Genomic DNA, 19,842 nt, shown 5'->3' with positions numbered 1-19,842 from the left:
TTAGTGACTGTGTGTAATTTAATAAAAATGTACATTAGAAAAAAGCAAGGCAATCATAATTATTCTTTTAGGTTATATATCATTTTAATGTGAAAAAAAAAAATGGAAAGAGATCCCATAGCTGACAAAATTATTACTTTACTGGCATTGCGATAATTGTGTGAACAAGAAAATAGTGGCAGACCTTATTTGACATATTTGTTCCATTAATCATTTACAGCACCTTTTGGAGTGGAATTCTGTATTTTGTTTTAACCTTACTAAGCAGAAACAAATTTAAAATGTGTAACACTAATATTCCATGTTAATCTGTGATGACATTTATTCATCACACTAACGCACACCACCATATGTTGCAATACGAACATGGAAAGTGTAAGTGTTATCAGTGGTTAATGGGTTAATGAACGACTGAAGATCTATAAAAAAAAAAAATAGGAATGCAATTCTTTAACCTGAATATAGCGACAATTTTTTTTTTCTACATTTCCATCTTAAAATACTATGTTTAAGTCTGCAGCATGCCTACTGAAAGTTTTTTTTTTTCCATGTCACTTTATGAAACAGACTATAGGAGAACGCAAGCTCACACCTAGAGCATATTAGAATTGCCATGTTTTTTTATTTCACAAGCAGTGTAAAAATGTTGATGTTTCCTCCAAACTAGTTAGTAAAACATTTGAAACATACGGGGAAGCAATGTGCAGATATTTGATCCAGAAAGGTTTTATATACACCCATGACATTTAATGCCCAATGATACATACATTATAAAGGTTTCAATTCAATAAATCTAACATGTTGATGCACACAGTAAAAATAGTTTAATTCATTTTTATTTGTATATGTCAAAATACATTTTTCTCCAAAAGATAAGGATTGTTACTAGTTTCATGCAGATACAGAGCCTGCTCAGGACCACCAATAAAATCAATGTAGCACAGTAGCCAATCTGTTTCGATAAAGAATAAATAAACTAAATATAAAATACTAAATTAGAAATATTTCCTCATTCTTCACAGACACCCAAGCTTTACCAAGTATAAACCATAATAAGTAATCTTGCAACTCCAGAAACGTGCAGCTTCATTTGCTGTACAGACTTTTACACTTTTATACTTGCATCTTCAAGATGCAAATCCGTTACACCCCACATACATAATAAATGAATATAACAAAATCCCCAAACTATCTCTGTACCTTTTAAAAAGAATCCTGAGCTTGGCAGTAAGAGCAAGGCAATGTATTTTCATAAAACCTGGAAACCGAACATGAGGGCATTAAGTTTGGATAACCAAAAACCCACAAAATATAGGCAGTAGATCACAATGACCTGTTTGTAAATTAAAGGGGTACAAATTCACATTTAATATAGTATACATTATAGTCAACAACACAATAGCTGCTGTAAGCTTTTCAATTTACAACTTTTGTTTTAATGACGGAGCTTTTTCAGTGAATTAGATTCATGTGCCAGTATCACGTTGTTTGTATCGGTCAGTGGAAATATAAAAGCGGTCTACCCAAAAAAAAGCAGCAACTCTCACTGAGCTGAATGCACATACGTATTTAAAATATTGGTTACTTTCTGCAAAAAGGCCACTGAAATGTAGAAAATTGATAGATATGAAGTGGTATTAAATTACATGCCTTCTGGCATGGCAACAGTGCATTTACACAACAGAGTGCATGTTAGGAGTATAAGCATAGTGACTTCACTCTGGCTAGCACAAATGATATTAATGGTACTCAAAGAAACATGAAATGTAGTGAAATAATAATAAACTTTTAATAGTTGTGACTTCAAAAGAAAATAACAAAATCAAAATATTTTACAGTTATAACTAAAGTCACGCCTCCATAAAATAGACATTTATACTATAAAATGACTGAACTTTATTAAGATAACTATTTAGGAAATATCTAACCTTGAGTAACAGACACTGCAGAGAGAACGATTTGAGCATGCCACACAGTGGTTTGGAAACATAATACAGGTTCTCCATATATATGTATATATAGATATAGACTAGCAAATCTATATATATTTATATATACAAGCACACAAATATATACACATTCACTCACTCTGTACCTACTAAAATGAGTGTGAAAGCTATAGTACTGAACAAACATCTCATTGAAGCCTTCTTAAAAAAACCAATAATAATAAGCGACAGCTAGGGGGGTAACAGCCATTACTAGGATCCAGAAATGTAATGCATTTTACACAAATGATAAATGCAACTGCCCCAACTAACGTCTGAGTAGTCAAATGTAAGCAATGGGAAAACGGATATCCAGAAGCTGCAGTAATGGTAACAGTTGTAGCCACTGTAAACCAATACATAAGCATGTGCAGCATGTGACTGTTGCCAAAATACAAGTACCAGCAAGAACGGCCAGAAAGCCTACTTCTACAATAAGTGGTCAATAAGCAGTGCATAAAGAAAGCGGCAGACACGAATGCAGTTAAAAAAAAAATAATATATATATATATATATATATATATATATATATAAAAGTAATAAAGCGAAGAGAAGGATTTGATGTGTGGCACAACAAACTATGTCAAAGTCTTTTGTGGTAGCAGAAAGCTTTTTGATTGCAAAAGGCTTATGTACAACTAAGGCTTACTGGTTACATATAGGAGGCGTCTGGCCTTGAACACTTTCCTTGCACGTTGTAACTGTAAACAAGAATTCATAGTCATTTTGTCTCCTCAGCAGCCGCGCTTTAATACAAAACAAACTTTTTGTACAAAAACAAAACAAAAAAAAAACGAAATACAGGTGAGAGGGAGTTTGGCAGGATTTTTTAAAGTTACAGTCGCCAAGGAATATTCCCCCATGTATCCAGTGATTGCCAACATTATGGTCCACTGGAGTAACTTATGTGCAATGCCATTAAATCTTTACTGTGGTAAAACCTCTTTATTTGGAAAGTTTGCTTATAACTCTTATTAAGGCTCCGTTTTCATCTTTTAGCCTCTGGTTGTCTGCTTTTAGGTCCGGTAACATCTGTTTAGGAGAAGAAAAAAAAAAGAAGTGCTTAACCACCAACTTAAATCAATGCTCAAATGTAAAACTTAACTCAAGCTACTGAAGACTACTGAATAATATGGCCTTCAAGGGTTCCTAGAGTTCTATTCATGAAGCAATGAAAAGAGTGCAGAAGTGAACCAGTGGACAAGGTGCCCATGTCAACCAATCAACTGCTACGTATAATTTTATAGAATGCACTTGATAAATGTTATTTCAAAGTTGATTGGTTGCCAGGGGCAACTTCTCCACTCTATTCACTGCTTCATGAATAGACCCACTAGTGTCAGCACTGATTATCATTCTAACAATTCTTATAAATTATGTTTTAAGCCATCAGTTGGGAAGAAGTTAGGACTTACTTCAGCAGTGGTATGATTAAGCCAACCCACCAGACCTTTAGACAACTAAAAAATGCGACATTGTAGCAGATAACGGAACTGAAGGAGCACCATGAATACCATAAACTAAAGCATGTCATGAATGGCTTGAACCAGGCCCAAAACTGGTATTATTTTGCTTACTCGTGTGAAAACAGTTTACAGTAAAACTTTATATCTGACTGATTATTAAACAGACATGTTAATGCACAGGAAACACATCTGCCAGAGTTACTCAAGCTGCATTTGAATAAAGCCATAACACCCATAATTTAAGCCTTATATAATGCTTTTATGAAAACATACTAATGTAGTTAATTCTAGAAAAAGGATTTAATGATTTCTGGTATATGTGGAGGTAAAATATAAAAAACATTTACCTAATTTTGGGGAATATAACATTGTGTGTCACGCAGTCAGATAACAACCTGTACTATTAACATACCATCTTCCCAATACAACCTAAAATATATATACTGTACAATTAGAAACCATTAATGTAAAAGTGTACCAAAACGTAATCTCAGTACACAGCTTAACAAATACAGAGTCCCTTACATATTAAATTTGCGCATGTGAATCAGTAAGTAGTCACATAATGTGAAAGTTGCAGACTAAAGAGCATGGCTGTATATTTTCGGGTAAATGCAAGAAGAAAACTATGGTACAGTCAAATGTTTTAACGGTTAATGCCACCCCACTTCCCTGAAAATAGAAGCATTACCTACTGGAACCAAATCAACACCCTTATAACCTTGATGATCTACACCTCTATACCTTTATCAATGCCAACAGCCAGAAGTTTTAGCTAATAATTAAAAACAAATTGTGAATGAAAAGAGAAATGTAATTATATTTTGTCGAATATAGGTTACTTTTATCACTGTTTTATCAAGCCATGCTCCGATATTGTAGCCTAGCTACTTCACTCACTGATGTTCCATACTAAAATGTGCCAATTTAAACAAATTGTAAATTAGAGAGCAGAATCTTTATAACATGCAGTTAGCAGTCTGTACCTGAATGATCAGCAAATGCACAGAATGTACAAAATTTACAAAATTAATTTCTCTAATATATATTTGAGCTCATCAGCTTAGGACCTATGTACAGCTTGCTCTATAAATAGTTCATAAAAGCTTGTTTTCTATACTACTAGTCAGGGCCGTAACTAGCGGTGGGTAAACGGTGCTTTGCACACAGTGCATTACTGTTGTGGGTGCACTGTCTGCATCCACCCAGATCGGCTGGCTTTCCATGTGCTTAGAGCAACCACGCTGCCCACTGTAGACATTACAGCAGGAAGCGCTGGGGAGCCAGAATACATTCCCCATGTCCGTGTGTTCGGCCCTCCCTCCTGGTGTGCCAGTGTTGTGCAAGGGGGAGAGCCGTGTCCTGTGTGTGTTTGACTCCCCGTGCCAGCGATGCGGCGTGATAGCAGCGAGAGCGTATCCTGGTTGTGGCAGTGTTGTGGGCTGTAGAAGTTCTAATCACGCAGAGGAACGAGAACTGAATTTAGTTAACTGTTGGGCGAATAGGGACACACACACACTCTCTTTTCTCTCTCTTCCCCGATGTGTGGACTCCAACAGAGGTGCAGTAAGCAGGGTGGGGGTGCATCAGAAAGGTATCTGGTCTCTAGGTTGACCACACTTAGGTCGTCAGTCATTAGGTCGACCACTATTGGTTGACATGTACTAGGTCGACATGAGTTTTTCACATTTTTGAATTAAAAAAAAAAAAACTTTTTCATACTTTACGATCCACGTGGACTACGATTGGGAATAGTAACCTGATCGAAGCGCGAGCCATGCGAGGGGACATGGTGCACTATTTGGGGTTCCCGGTCACTTTACAAAGAAAACACCAAAAAATGAAAAAATAAGAATTTACTTACCGATAATTCTATTTCTCGGAGTCCGTAGTGGATGCTGGGGTTCCTGAAAGGACCATGGGGGAATAGCGGCTCCGCAGGAGACAGGGCACAAAAAGTAAAGCTTTAGGATCAGGTGGTGTGCACTGGCTCCTCCCCCCATGACCCTCCTCCAAGCCTCAGTTAGGATACTGTGCCCGGACGAGCGTACACAATAAGGAAGGATTTATGAATCCCGGGTAAGACTCATACCAGCCACACCAATCACACTGTACAACCTGTGATCTGAACCCAGTTAACAGTATGATAACAGCGGAGCCTCTGAAAGATGGCTCAACAATAATAACCCGATTTTTGTAACTATGTACAAGTATTGCAGATAATCCGCACTTGGGATGGGCGCCCAGCATCCACTACGGACTCCGAGAAATAGAATTATCGGTAAGTAAATTCTTATTTTCTCTATCGTCCTAGTGGATGCTGGGGTTCCTGAAAGGACCATGGGGATTATACCAAAGCTCCCAAACGGGCGGGAGAGTGCGGATGACTCTGCAGCACCGAATGAGAGAACTCCAGGTCCTCCTTAGCCAGGTTATCAAATTTGTAGGAGTTTACAAACGTGTTTGCCCCTGACTAAATAGCCGCTCGGCAAAGTTGTAAAGCCGAGACCCCTCGGGCAGCCGCCCAAGATGAGCCCACCTTCCTTGTGGAATGGGCATTTACATATTTTGGCTGTGGCAGGCCTGCCACAGAATGTGCAAGCTGAATTGTATTACACATCCAACTAGCAAAAGTCTGCTTAGAAGCAAGAGCACCCAGTTTGTTGGGTGCATACAGGATAACAGCAAGTCAGTTTTCCTGACTCCAGCCGTCCTGGAACCTATATTTTCAGGGCCCTGACCACATCTAGCAACTTGGAGTCCTCCAAGTCCCTAGTAGGCGCAAGACACCACAATAAGCTGGTTCAGGTGAAACACTGACACCACCTTAGGGAGAGAACTGGGGACGAGTCCGCAGCTCTGCCCTGTCCGAATGGACAAACAGATATGGGCTTTTTTGAGAAAAAAACCACCAATTTTACACTCGCCTGGTCCAGGCCAGGTCCAAGAGCATGTTCACTTTTCATGTGAGATGCTTCAAATCCACAGATTTGACTGGTTTTAAACCAATGTGTTTTGAGGAATCCCAGAACTACGTTGAGATCCCACAGTGCCACTGGAGGCACAAAAGGGGGTTGTATATGCAATACTCCCTTGACAAACTTCTGGACTTCAGGAACTGAAGCCAATTCTTTCTGGAAGAAAAATCGACAGGGTCGAAATTTGAACCTTAATGGACCCCAATTTGAGGCCCATAGACACCCCTGTTTGCAGGAAATGCAGGAATCGACCGAGTTGAAATTTCTTCGTGGGGCCTTCCTGGCCTCACACCACGCAACATATTTTCGCCACATGTGGTGATAATGTTGTGCGGTCACCTCCTTTCTGGCTTTGACCAGGGTAGGAATGACCTCTTCCTGAATGCCTTTTCCCTTAGGATCCGGCGTTCCACCGCCATGCCGTCAAACGCAGCTGCGGTAAGTCTTGGAACAGACATGGTACTTGCTGAAACAAGTCCCTTCTTAGCGGCAGAGGCCATAAGTCCTCTGTGAGCATCTCTTGAAGTTCCGGGTACCAAGTCCTTCTTGGCCAATCCGGAGCCATGAGTATAGTTCTTACTCCTCTACGTCTTATAATTCTCAGTACCTTAGGTATGAAAAGCAGAGGATGGAACACATACACCGACTGGTACACCCACGGTGTTACCAGAACGTCCACAGCTATTGCCTGAGGGTCTCTTAACCTGGCGCAATACCTGTCCCGTTTTTTGTTCAGACGGGACGCCATCATGTCCACCTTTGGTAATTCCCAACGGTTTACAATCATGTGGAAAACTTCCCCATGAAGTTCCCACTCTGCCGGGTGGAGGTCGTGCCTACTGAGGAAGTCTGCTTCCCAGTTTCCATTCCCGGAATGAAACACTGCTGACAGTGCTATCACATGATTTTCCGCCCAGCGAAAAGTCCTTGCAGTTTTTGCCACTGCCCTCCTGCTTCTTGTGCCGCCCTGTCTATTTACGTGGGCGACTGCCGTGATGTTTTATCCCACTGGATCAATACCGGCTGACCTTGAAGCAGAGGTCTTGCTAAGCGTAGAGCATTATAAATTTACCCTTAGCTATATTTATGTGGAGAAAAGTCTCCAGACTTGATCACACTCCCTGGAAATTTTTTTTTTTTCTTTGTGTGACTGCTCCCCAGCCTCTCGGGCTGGCCTCCGTGGTCACCAACATCCAAAACTGAATGCCGAATCTGCGGCCCTCTAGAAGATGAGCACTCTGTAACCACCACAGGAGAGACACCCTTGTCCTTGGATATAGGGTTATCCGCTGATGCATCTGAAGATGCGATCCGGACCATTTGTCCAGCAGATCCCACTGAAAAGTTCTTGCATGAAATCTGCCGACTGGAATTGCTTCGAAGGAAGTCACCATTTTTTTTTACCATGGCCCTTGTGCAATGATGCACTGATTTTAGGAGGTTCCTGACTAGCTCGGATAACTCCCTGGCTTTCTCTTCCGGGAGAAACACCTTTTTCTGGACTGTGTCCAGAATCATCCCTAAGCACAGGAGACTTGTTGTCGGGATCAGCTGCGAATTTGGAATATTTAGAATCCACCCCTGCTGTTGTAACAGTATCCGAGATAGTGCTACTCCGACCTCCAACTGTTCCCTGGACTTTGCCCTTATCAGGAGATCGTCCAAGTAAGGGATAATTAAGACGCCTTTTCTTCGAAGAAGAACCATCATTTCGGCCATTACCTTGGTAAAGACCCGGGGTGCCGTGGACAATCCAAACGGCAGCGTCTGAAACTGATAGTGACAGTTCTGTACCACGAACCTGAGGTACCCTTAGTGATAAGGGCAAATTTGGGACATGGAGGTAAGCATCCCTGATGTCTCGGGACACCATATAGTCCGCTTCTTCCCGGTTCGTTATCACTGCTCTGAGTGACTCCATCTTGATTTGAACCTTTGTAAGTGTTCAAATTTTTTTAGATTTAGAATAGGTCTCACCTAGCCTTCTGGCTTCAGTACCACAATATAGTGAGGAATAATACCCCTTTTCTTGTTGTAGGAGGGGTAATTTAATTATCACCTGCTGGGAATACAGCTCGTGAATTGTTTCCCATACTGCCTCCTTGTCGGAGGGAGACCTTGGTAAAGCAGACTTCAGGAGCCTGCGCAGGGGAAACGTCTCGACATTCCAATCTGTACCCCTGGGATACTACTTGTAGGATCCAGGGGTCCTGTACGGTCTCAGCGTCCTGCTGAGAGCTTGTCAGAAGCGGTGGAACGCTTCTGTTCCTGGGAATGGGCTGCCTGCTGCAGTCTTCTTCCCTTTCCTCTATCCCTGGGCAGATATGACTCTTATAGGGACGAAAGGACTGAAGCTGAAAAGACGGTGTCTTTTTCTGCAGAGATGTGACTTAGGGTAAAAACGGTGGATTTTCCAGCAGTTGCCGTGGCCACCAGGTCCGATGGACCGACCCCAAATAACTCCTCCCCTTTATACGGCAATACATCTTTGTGCCGTTTGGAATCTGCATCACCTGACCACTGTCGTGTCCATAAACATCTTCTGGCAGATATGGACATCGCACTTACTCTTGATGCCAGAGTGCAAATATCCCTCTGTGCATCTCGCATATATAGAAATGCATCCTTTAAATGCTCTATAGTCAATAAAATACTGTCCCTGTCAAGGGTATCAATATTTTTAGTCAGGGAATCCGACCAAGCCACCCCAGCTCTGCACATCCAGGCTGAGGCGATCGCTGGTCGCAGTATAACACAAGTATGTGTGTATATACTTTTTATGATATTTTCCAGCCTCCTGTCAGCTGGCTCCTTGAGGACGGCCCTATCTATAGACGGTACCGCCACTTGTTCTGATAAGCGTGTGAGCGCCTTATCCACCCTAAGGGGTGTTTCCCAACGCGCCCTAACTTCTGGCGGGAAAGGGTATACCGCCCATATTTTCTATCGGGGGGAACCCACGCATCATCACACACTTCATTTAATTTATCTGATTCAGGAAAAACTACGGTAGTTTTTTCACATCCCACATAATACCCTCTTTTGTGGTACTTGTAGTATCAGAAATATGTAACACCTCCTTCATTGCCCTTAACGTGTGGCCCTAATAAGGAATACGTTTGTTTATTCACCGTCGACACTGGATTCAGTGTCCCTGTCTGTGTCGACCGACTAAAGTAAACGGGCGTTTTAAAACCCCTGACGGTGTTTTTGAGACGTCTGGACCGGTACTAATTGTTTGTCGGCCGTCTCATGTCGTCAACCGACCTTGCCGCGTGTTGACATTATCACGTAATTCCCTAAATAAGCCATCCATTCCGGTGTCGACTCCCTAGAGAGTGACATCACCATTACAGGCAATTTCTCCGCCTCCTCACCAACATCGTCCTCATACATGTCGACACACACGTACCGACACACAGCACACACACAGGGAATGCTCTGATAGAGGACAGGACCTACTAGCCCTTTGGAGAGACAGAGGGAGAGTTTGCCAGCACACACCAAAAACGCTATAATTATATAGGGACAACCTTATATAAGTGTTTTCCCTTATAGCATCTTTTTTATATATTTCTAACGCCAAATTAGTGCCCCCCCTCTCTGTTTTAACCCTGTTTCTGTAGTGCAGTGCAGGGGAGAGCCTGGGAGCCTTCCCTCCAGCCTTTCTGTGAGGGAAAATGGCGCTGTGTGCTGAGGAGATAGGCCCCGCCCCTTTTTCGGCGGCCTCGTCTCCCGCTCTTAACGGATTCTGGCAGGGGTTAAATATCCCCATATAGCCCCCGGAGGCTATATGTGAGGTATTTTTAGCCAAAAATAGGTTTTCATTGCCTCCCAGGGCGCCCCCCTCCCAGCGCCCTGCACCCTCAGTGACTGCCGTGTGAAGTGTGCTGAGAGGAAATGGCGCACAGCTGCAGTGCTGTGCGCTACCTTAAGAAGACTGAGGAGTCTTCATGCCGCCGATTCTGGACCTTCTTCTTGTTTCAGCATCTGCAAGGGGGCCGGCGGCGAGGCTCCGGTGACCATCCAGGCTGTACCTGTGATCGTCCCTCTGGAGCTAATGTCCAGTAGCCAAAGAAGCCAATCCATCCTGCACGCAGGTGAGTTCACTTCTTCTCCCCTAAGTCCCTCGTTGCAGTGATCCTGTTGCCAGCAGGACTCACTGTAAAATAAAAAACCTAAGCTAAACTTTTCTAAGCAGCTCTTTAGGAGAGCCACCTAGATTGCACCCTTCTCGGCCGGGCACAAAAATCTAACTGAGGCTTGGAGGAGGGTCATGGGGGGAGGAGCCAGTGCACACCACCTGATCCTAAAGCTTTACTTTTTGTGCCCTGTCTCCTGCGGAGCCGCTATTCCCCCGTGGTCCTTTCAGGAACCCCAGCATCCACTAGGACGATAGAGAAAAAGCTCATGTCTACATTTTTCCATGTCGACCTAATGACTGGCGACCTATTTCAGGTGTCGATCTAGGCACCGTCGACCAACAGTGGTCGACCCTATAAACCACACCCCATCAGAACGATGGCAAGTTTGGTTTAAATAGCAAGGGGCTCAATCTGGTGTAATGTGTAAAAAGGTGGCTCTGTCTGGCGGAATACGTAAAAAGGTGGCTCTGTCTGGCACAATACGTAAAAAGGTGGCTCTGTCTGGCGCAATGTGTAAAAAAGTAGCTCTGTCTGGCGCAATGTGTAAAAAGGTGGCTCTGTCTGTCGCAATGTGTAAAAAAGTGGCTCTGTCTGGCGCAATGTGTATAAGGAGATCTACCTGGCGCAATGTGTATAAGTGGCACTACTGTGTGGTGTAATCTCAATAATGGAGAATAATGTGCGGTGTAGTATGAACTGGTATTATTTTGTAACCAAGCCCCTTCTCCATAAAGCCACGCCCCTATAGGTTTTGTGCATGCCTTCAACATGCACTCTCTCACTTTTAAATATTTCTCTTTCTGGAATGGGGAACCAAAAAGTCTAGTTACGGCTTTGCTACTAGTGTACAATTTGGTGTAGATTAAGACCTTTTATTTATTAACAGCTGCAGATTACAATGTTGGTAAACCTAGTAATAAATCTATAAAAACAGGAGCGAGCACTAAAAGAAGTGTCAGGTATTGTTTGGACATATGACCCCATGGTTCTAACTTCTGACTGCTTTTCTTCTGCAAAAGAAACAATTTTCTAAAGACGGTGTATATTTTTCTTTAAAGTATGTAAAAGGGCAATAATGATTAAGTGTAAATGTTTGCACTGAGGATCACCATTTCAAACATTAAAACACTGCATGCAAAAATCCACACTAATTAACAAGCAAATCCCCAGGCACACTTATGCACTAATAGCAGTCCATTGCAAGGCACCTGCCTGGCTAGCCAATGGTGAGGTTATTACAAGGCCACAGACTGTAGCTGCCTACAGGACTCTGTGAGCTTGCCAACAACCCTGGTCAATGCTCTATTCTCAGCCACCAGTCGTTCATTTAACTGTCTCAAAGTTTGTATCTGCTTTACTTGATGAAGGTTCTGCAAAGATGAAAGCAGACACGAAAGATGAAATGATATATACTTCTATATGTACGTATGTGCTCAAGATAAAAGTGAAAAAAACAAAAAAAAACCCTGACGGTTTTGTTGCACATTAAAATGGTTTATATTTCAGACAACATTCCCTTCTCCACACATTGTTTGACATTACTAGTATTGTTAGCCCCAACCTGAGCTCATTAGCTGCTGAGTGGGGTAGTTTAGACTTTTCTTCTGCAAAAGGCTCAGCAAAATAATGTAGCACACAAGATGGATCCCTTAGACTAGTGGGCCCTACACACTTGGTCGGAAACATGGGCAAAATCGCCAACGATCTTATCGGCTGATTTTTCTTCAGCGATTTTAAGCATACACACTGGACGATATCTATGGCCAATTTGGACGATATGACATTACATACACTGATATCATCCAAACTGGCTTGCACGTTTTAAACGATGATCAATTGCGGGAACACGCATCGTTCATCGTTTTTGCAAACACACTGAAAGATATGAACGATTTATCATTCATTTTTGAACGATTTCGTTCATATCTTTCAAAGATATCACAAAGTATGTAGGGCCCATAAAAGTAATAAAAATGCTAGTTTCATGTTGGGAGCAATGAGAAAATGTACATGTTCTATGCCCATTCCAGCTGTGTGATAGAATCAGTAGATATTTGAATGTACATGAAATGAAAGCTTTGATAACTCCTGCAAACTATAGTCATTTCCATAATTACTGTACTACAGAATATGCCGCCACATTAGAGACCTTTCACTGTATTTAAATCAGATATACTTCCTACAGTGTAAAACTATAAACAGCTGCAGTGTTGTAACAAAGACTTCATAATACTTCCATAGTGAACCCACATATTTTCTATGCTCCATTTTAACACTGACCCCCACAAAGTTCAAATATGCAGTTGTCCTATTAAAAGCATGTGTACTCCTAAAACTGTAGTGAAAACAATAGCTGAGCGTCTAGGTCTATACCAGGCCTGGCCAACCTGTGGCTCTCCAGCTGTTGTGAAACTAAGTCCCAGCATACCCTCCCACTAATCAGCTGGTAAGGCATGCTGGTATTTACTTTCACACCAGCTGAAGAACCAAAGTCCAAGCATGCATTACCAGCTGATTAGTAGGATGGTATGTTGGGATTTGTAGTTTCACAATAGCTGGAGAGCTACAGGTTGGCTGGGCCTAGTCTTTGCAATCTGGGGATTACTTCAAAAGACGTTCTGTGCGCAGTCACCCTCTTACTGCAATTAGACGTGTACTGGAAGGGATGTGCATGTGACTGAAGCAGACTACTCAAGTCGGTTGGCCTGAGCAACAGGAGCGACCAACTTTGGCAAATAAGTCAGCCCTTCAGGTCACCTCCTAGTAGAAACTTCCCTTTTTAGGCACATACTGTAGGTGATCACATCTTACGGATCATGAAAATTAGTCTAATGAGATGGTGTATATCGAGGGAATGCAGTGGTTATTTGTAACTTCAGACACTATCCTTTTCATCTATACCAGAATACAAATGTTCTTTTGTTAGCTCATTAAATACAATACTTACTTTAAGTTCTTCTTCCATCTCAGATATCCGTCTCTCCAGACCTCTTCTTTCCTAAATGTAAATATTTACAAGTTAATTTAACAGGACCCTTTACTGTAACACTCAAGACATACCCTGCTAAAACCACTTAAGGATACAAAAGCAGTGCAGAAAAGTACTGTGTAGTACTGTGAACATGGCAGCTAATGTTATATTCCTATTGGCTAACTGAGCATCAATATATTGCAAGTAAAAGCTTGAAATATACATCCATAACAAAAATCTATTGTCAATGCAGTTGTGAACTACTAGAGATACTACAAAAACAGACTCTTAATCTTTCATTAAGTTCTTAAAGCTGTCAAAATGGAAAATAAGATTTTAAACCTACCGGTAAATCTATTTCTCCTAGTCCGTAGAGGATGCTGGGGACTCCGTAAGGACCATGGGGTATAGACGGGCTCCGCAGGAGATAGGGCACCTAAAAAGAACTTTGACTATGAGTGTGCACTGGCTCCTCCCTCTATGCCCCTCCTCCAGACCTCAGTTAGAGAACTGTGCCCAGAGGAGATGGACAATACAAGGCAGGATTTAGCAATCCAAGGGCAAGATTCATACCAGCCCACACCAATCATATCATGTAACCTGGAACATACATAACCAGTTAACAGTATGAACAAACGACAGTAACGGTCCAAGACCGATGTCAACTGTAACATAAACCTTATGTAAGCAACAACTATATACAAGTCTTGCAGAGTTTCCGCACTGGGACGGGCGCCCAGCATCCTCTACGGACTAGGAGAAATAGATTTACCAGTAGGTTTAAAATCTTATTTTCTCTTACATCCTAGAGGATGCTGGGGACTCCGTAAGGACCTTGGGGTCTATACCAAAGCATCCAATCGGGCGGGAGAGTGCGTATGACTCTGCAGCACCGACTGAGCAAACGCTAGGTCCTCATCAGCCAGGGTATCAAACTTGTAGAATTTAGCAAAAGTGTTTGACCCCGACCACGTTGCCGCTCAGCAAAGTTGTAAAGCCGAGACGCCTCGGGCAGCCGCCCAAGAAGAGCCCACCTTAATAGTGGAATGGGCCTTACCCGAATTTGGTACCGGCAATCCAGCCGTAGAGTGAGCCTGCTGAATCGTATTACAGATCCAGCGAGCAATAGTCTGCTTTGAAGCAGGAGCGCCAATCTTATTGGCCGCATACAGGACAAACAGAGCCTCTGTTTTCCTAATTTTAGCCGTCCTGGCTACATAAATTTTTAAGGCCCTGACTACGTCCAGGGATCTGGAATCCTCCAGGTCACCAGTAGCCACAGGCACCACAATAGGTTGATTCATATGGAACGACGAAACCACTTTAGGCAAAAATTGCGGACCTGTCCTCAATTCAGCTCGATCCACATGAAAAATCAAGTAGGGGCTCTTGTGTGATAGAGCCGCCAATTCTGACACTCGCCTTGCTGATGCTAAGGCCAACAACATAACCACCTTCCAGGTAAGAAATTTCAATTCAACCTTGTTAAGCGGTTCAAATCAGTGTGATTTTAGGAACTGCAACACCACGTTCAGGTCCCGTGGTGCCACTGGAGGCACAAAAGGGGCTGTATGTGCAGCACTCCCTTTACAAACGTCTGGACTTCTGGAAGAGAAGCCAATTCCTTCTGAAAGAAAATCGAGAGGGCCGAAATCTGTACCATAACCGAGCCTAATTTTAGGCCCATATCCACTCCTGTCTGTAGGAAGTGGAGAAGACGACCCAAATTAAAATCTTCCGTAGGTGCATTCTTGGTCTCACACCAAGACACATACTTTCGCCAGATACGGTGATAATGTTTTATCGTCACCTCCTTCCTAGCCTTTATTAAAGTAGGGATGACCTCTTCCAGAATCCCTTTTACTAGGATTCGGCGTTCAACCGCCATGCCGTCAAACGTAACCGCGGTAAGTCTTGAAATACACAGGGCCCCTGCTGCAACAGGTCTTCCCTCAGGGGAAGAGGCCAGGGGTCTCCTGTGAGCATCTCTTGTAGATCCGAGTACCAAGCCTTTCGAGGCCAGTCTGGGACAACGAGTATCGTCTGTACTCTTCTTCGTCTTATGATCCTCAACACTTTCGTGATGAGAGGAAGAGGAGGGAACACGTAGACAGTCGAACACCCACGGTGTTACCAGTGCGTCTACTGCTACTGCCTGAGGGTCCCGAGACCTGGCGCAATACCCCCGAATTTTTTTGTTGAGGCGTGACGCCATCATGTCTATTTGAGGAGTTCCCCAAAGACGTGTTACGTCTGCAAAGACTTCTTGATGAAGTCCCCATTCTCCTGGATGGAGATCGTGTCTGCTGAGGAAGTCTGCTTCCCAGTTGTCCACTCCCGGAATGAAGACAGCCGACAGAGCCCTTACATGATTTTCCGCCCAGCGAAGGATCCTTGTGGCTTCCGCCATTGCGACTCTGCTTCTTGTCCCGCCTTGGCGGTTCACATGAGCCACTGCTGTGACATTGTCTGATTGAATCAGAACCGGAAGGTTTCGAAGAAAAACTCTCCACTTGTCGAAGGCCGTTGTAAATGGCCCTGAGTTCCAACACATTGATGTGTAGACAGGACTCCTGGTCTGACCAAAGACCTTGAAAAGTCTTTCCCTATGTGACCGATCCCCATCCTCGGAGGCTCGCGTCCGTGGTAACCAGGATCCAGTCCTGAATCCCGAACCGGCGACCCTCCAGCAGGTGAGTACTCTGCAACCACCACAGGAGGGACACTCTGGTTCCTGGGGACAGTTATTTTTCGATGTAAATGCAGATGGGACCCGGACCACTTGTCCAGAAGGTCCCATTGAAAAGTCCTTGCATGGAACCTTCCGAAGGGAATGGCCTCGTAGGCCGCCACCATTTTCCCCAGAACCCGAGTGCATTGGTGAACTGACACCCTTTTCGGTTTTAGCAGGTCTCTGACCATGTTCTGGATGTCTTGGGCTCTCTCTATTGGGAGGAAGACCTTCATTTGTTCTGTATCCAGTATCATACCTAGGAACGGTAGACGAGTTGTCGGAATCAACTGTGACTTCGGTAGATTTAGAATCCAACCGTGTTGCTGGAGCACTCTCAGAGAGAGCGCCACACTGCTCAGTAATTTCTCTCTTGATATCGCTTTTATCAGGAGATCGTCCAAGTATGGGATAATTGTGACTCCATGCTTGCGCAGGACCACCATCATTTCCGCCATTATCTTGGTGAAAATCCTCGGGGCCGTGGAAAGTCCAAACGGCAACGTCTGAAATTGGTAATGACAATCCTGTACAGCGAATCTCAGGTATTCCTGATGGGGGGCATATATGGGGACATGAAGGTACGCATCCTTTATGTCCAGAGACACCATAAACTCCCCCTCCTCCATGTTGGCTATTATCGTTCTGAGTGATTCCATTTTGAATTTGAATCTTTTTATGTACAGGTTTAGGGATTTCAGATTCAAAATCGGTCTGACCGAACCGTCCGGTTTCGGGACCACAAATAGGGTTGAGTAGTAACCTCTTCCCTGCTGGTGCAGGGGAACCTTTATTATCACTTGCTGTATACACAGCGTTTGAATTGCAGCTAACACTACATCTCTTTTCGATGTGGAAGCTGGTAGGGCCGACTTGAAAAATCGGCGCAGGGGCACCTCCTCGAATTCCAATTTGTAACCCTGTGAAACTATTTCCAACACCCAGGGATTCAGGTCCGATCTGACCCAGTGTGAACAAAAAGGGAAAAGACAGGGAGGGAAATCGAAAAGTAGTTGCCTAGTAGGGCGCACTGATATGATTTATATTCTGATATTTTAATTAAAACTTAGCTTTTATTGCTTACGCCTTCTAAAATATCCCTTTTCTCTGGGGATTTACACAGCAAAAATAAGAATTTACTTACCGATAATTCTATTTCTCGGAGTCCGTAGTGGATGCTGGGGTTCCTGAAAGGACCATGGGGAATAGCGGCTCCGCAGGAGACAGGGCACAAAAGTAAAGCTTTCCGATCAGGTGGTGTGCACTGGCTCCTCCCCCTATGACCCTCCTCCAAGCCAGTTAGGTACTGTGCCCGGACGAGCGTACACAATAAGGGAGGAATTTTGAATCCCGGGTAAGACTCATACCAGCCACACCAATCACACCGTACAACTTGTGATCAAAACCAGTTAACAGTATGATAACAGAGGAGCCTCTGAAAGATGGCTTCCTAACAATAACCCGAATTAGTTAACAATAACTATGTACAATTATTGCAGATAATCCGCACTTGGGATGGGCGCCCAGCATCCACTACGGACTCCGAGAAATAGAATTATCGGTAAGTAAATTCTTATTTTCTCTATCGTCCTAGTGGATGCTGGGGTTCCTGAAAGGACCATGGGGATTATACCAAAGCTCCCAAACGGGCGGGAGAGTGCGGATGACTCTGCAGCACCGAATGAGAGAACTCCAGGTCCTCCTTAGCCAGAGTATCAAATTTGTAAAATTTTACAAACGTGTTCTCCCCTGACCACGTAGCTGCTCGGCAAAGTTGTAATGCCGAGACCCCTCGGGCAGCCGCCCAAGATGAGCCCACCTTCCTTGTGGAGTGGGCCTTTACAGATTTAGGCTGTGGCAGGCCTGCCACAGAATGTGCAAGTTGGATTGTGCTACAGATCCAACGAGCAATCGTCTGCTTAGACGCAGGAGCACCCATCTTGTTGGGTGCATACAATATAAACAACGAGTCAGATTTTCTGACTCCAGCTGTCCTTGCAATATATATTTTTAATGCTCTGACAACGTCCAGTAACTTGGAGTCCTCCAAGTCACTTGTAGCCGCAGGCACTACAATAGGCTGGTTCAGATGAAATGCTGACACCACCTTAGGGAGAAAATGCGGACGAGTCCGCAGTTCTGCCCTGTCCGAATGGAAAATCAGATATGGGCTTTTGTAAGATAAAGCTGCCAATTCTGACACTCTCCTGGCAGAAGCCAGGGCTAGAAGCATGGTCACTTTCCATGTGAGATATTTCAAATCCACCTTTTTTAGTGGTTCAAACCAATGAGATTTTAGGAAATCCAAAACCACATTGAGATCCCACGGTGCCACTGGAGGCACCACAGGAGGCTGTATATGCAGCACTCCCTTAACAAAAGTCTGGACTTCAGGAACTGAAGCCAATTCTTTTTGAAAGAAAATCGACAGGGCCGAAATTTGAACCTTAATAGATCCCAATTTGAGACCCATAGACAATCCTGATTGCAGGAAATGTAGGAATCGACCCAGTTGAAATTCCTCCGTCGGAGCACTCCGATCCTCGCACCACGCAACATATCTTCGCCAAATGCGGTGATAGTGTTGCACGGTTACTTCCTTCCTTGCTTTAATCAAAGTAGGAATGACTTCTTCCGGCATGCCTTTTTCCTTTAGGATCCGGCGTTCAACCGCCATGCCGTCAAACGCAGCCGCGGTAAGTCTTGAAACAGACAGGGACCCTGCTGAAGCAAGTCCCTCCTTAGAGGTAGAGGCCACGGATCTTCCGTGATCATCTCTTGAAGTTCCGGGTACCAAGTCCTTCTTGGCCAATCCGGAACCACTAGTATCGTTCTTACGCCTCTTTGCCGTATAATTCTCAATACTTTTGGTATGAGAGGCAGAGGAGGAAACACATACACCGACTGGTACACCCAAGGCGTTACCAGCGCGTCCACAGCTATTGCCTGCGGATCTCTTGACCTGGCGCAATACCTGTCCAGTTTTTTGTTGAGGCGAGACGCCATCATGTCCACCATTGGTCTTTCCCAACGGGTTACCAGCATGTGGAAGACTTCCGGATGAAGTCCCCACTCTCCCGGGTGAAGGTCGTGTCTGCTGAGGAAGTCTGCTTCCCAGTTGTCCACTCCCGGGATGAACACTGCTGACAGTGCTATCACATGATTCTCTGCCCAGCGAAGAATCCTTGCAGCTTCTGCCATTGCACTCCTGCTTCTTGTGCCGCCCTGTCTGTTCACATGGGCGACTGCCGTGATGTTGTCCGACTGGATCAACACCGGTTTTCCTTGAAGCAGAGGTTCTGCCTGGCTTAGAGCATTGTAGATTGCTCTTAGTTCCAGAATGTTTATGTGAAGAGACATTTCCAGGCTCGTCCACACTCCCTGGAAGTTTCTTCCTTGTGTGACTGCTCCCCAGCCTCTCAGGCTGGCGTCCGTGGTCACCAGGATCCAATCCTGTATGCCGAATCTGCGGCCCTCCAATAGATGAGCACTCTGCAACCACCACAGAAGAGATACCCTTGTCCTTGGAGACAGGGTTATCCGCTGGTGCATCTGAAGATGCG

The 19,842-nt window shown here is 44.0% G+C and overlaps 1 protein-coding gene across 5 annotated transcripts in view; it reads right to left on the bottom strand.

Annotated features, from left to right (window-relative positions):
• Positions 1 to 818: 818 nt before the first annotated feature.
• Positions 819 to 19,842, bottom strand: part of PPP1R12A (protein phosphatase 1 regulatory subunit 12A) — a 342,147-nt gene continuing 323,123 nt past the window's right edge. For 2 of the 5 annotated variants that reach the window (XM_063927384.1, XM_063927387.1), the window contains 2 exons: positions 13,525 to 13,575; positions 819 to 3,020 (listed from right to left, as the gene is read on the bottom strand). In XM_063927384.1, the coding sequence (XP_063783454.1) occupies positions 2,934 to 3,020; positions 13,525 to 13,575 (138 nt within the window). In that variant the 3' untranslated portion in view covers positions 819 to 2,933. Of the gene's footprint in view, positions 3,021 to 11,722; positions 11,948 to 13,524; positions 13,576 to 19,842 lie in introns of those variants that run through there. The other 3 variants (XM_063927386.1, XM_063927383.1, XM_063927385.1) reach the window with 3 other exon arrangements.

The sequence above is a fragment of the Pseudophryne corroboree genome, chromosome 6, assembly GCF_028390025.1.
Source record: "Pseudophryne corroboree isolate aPseCor3 chromosome 6, aPseCor3.hap2, whole genome shotgun sequence".
Taxonomy (NCBI): Eukaryota; Metazoa; Chordata; class Amphibia; order Anura; family Myobatrachidae; genus Pseudophryne; species Pseudophryne corroboree.
This window is presented reverse-complemented; position numbering and strand designations above follow the sequence as displayed.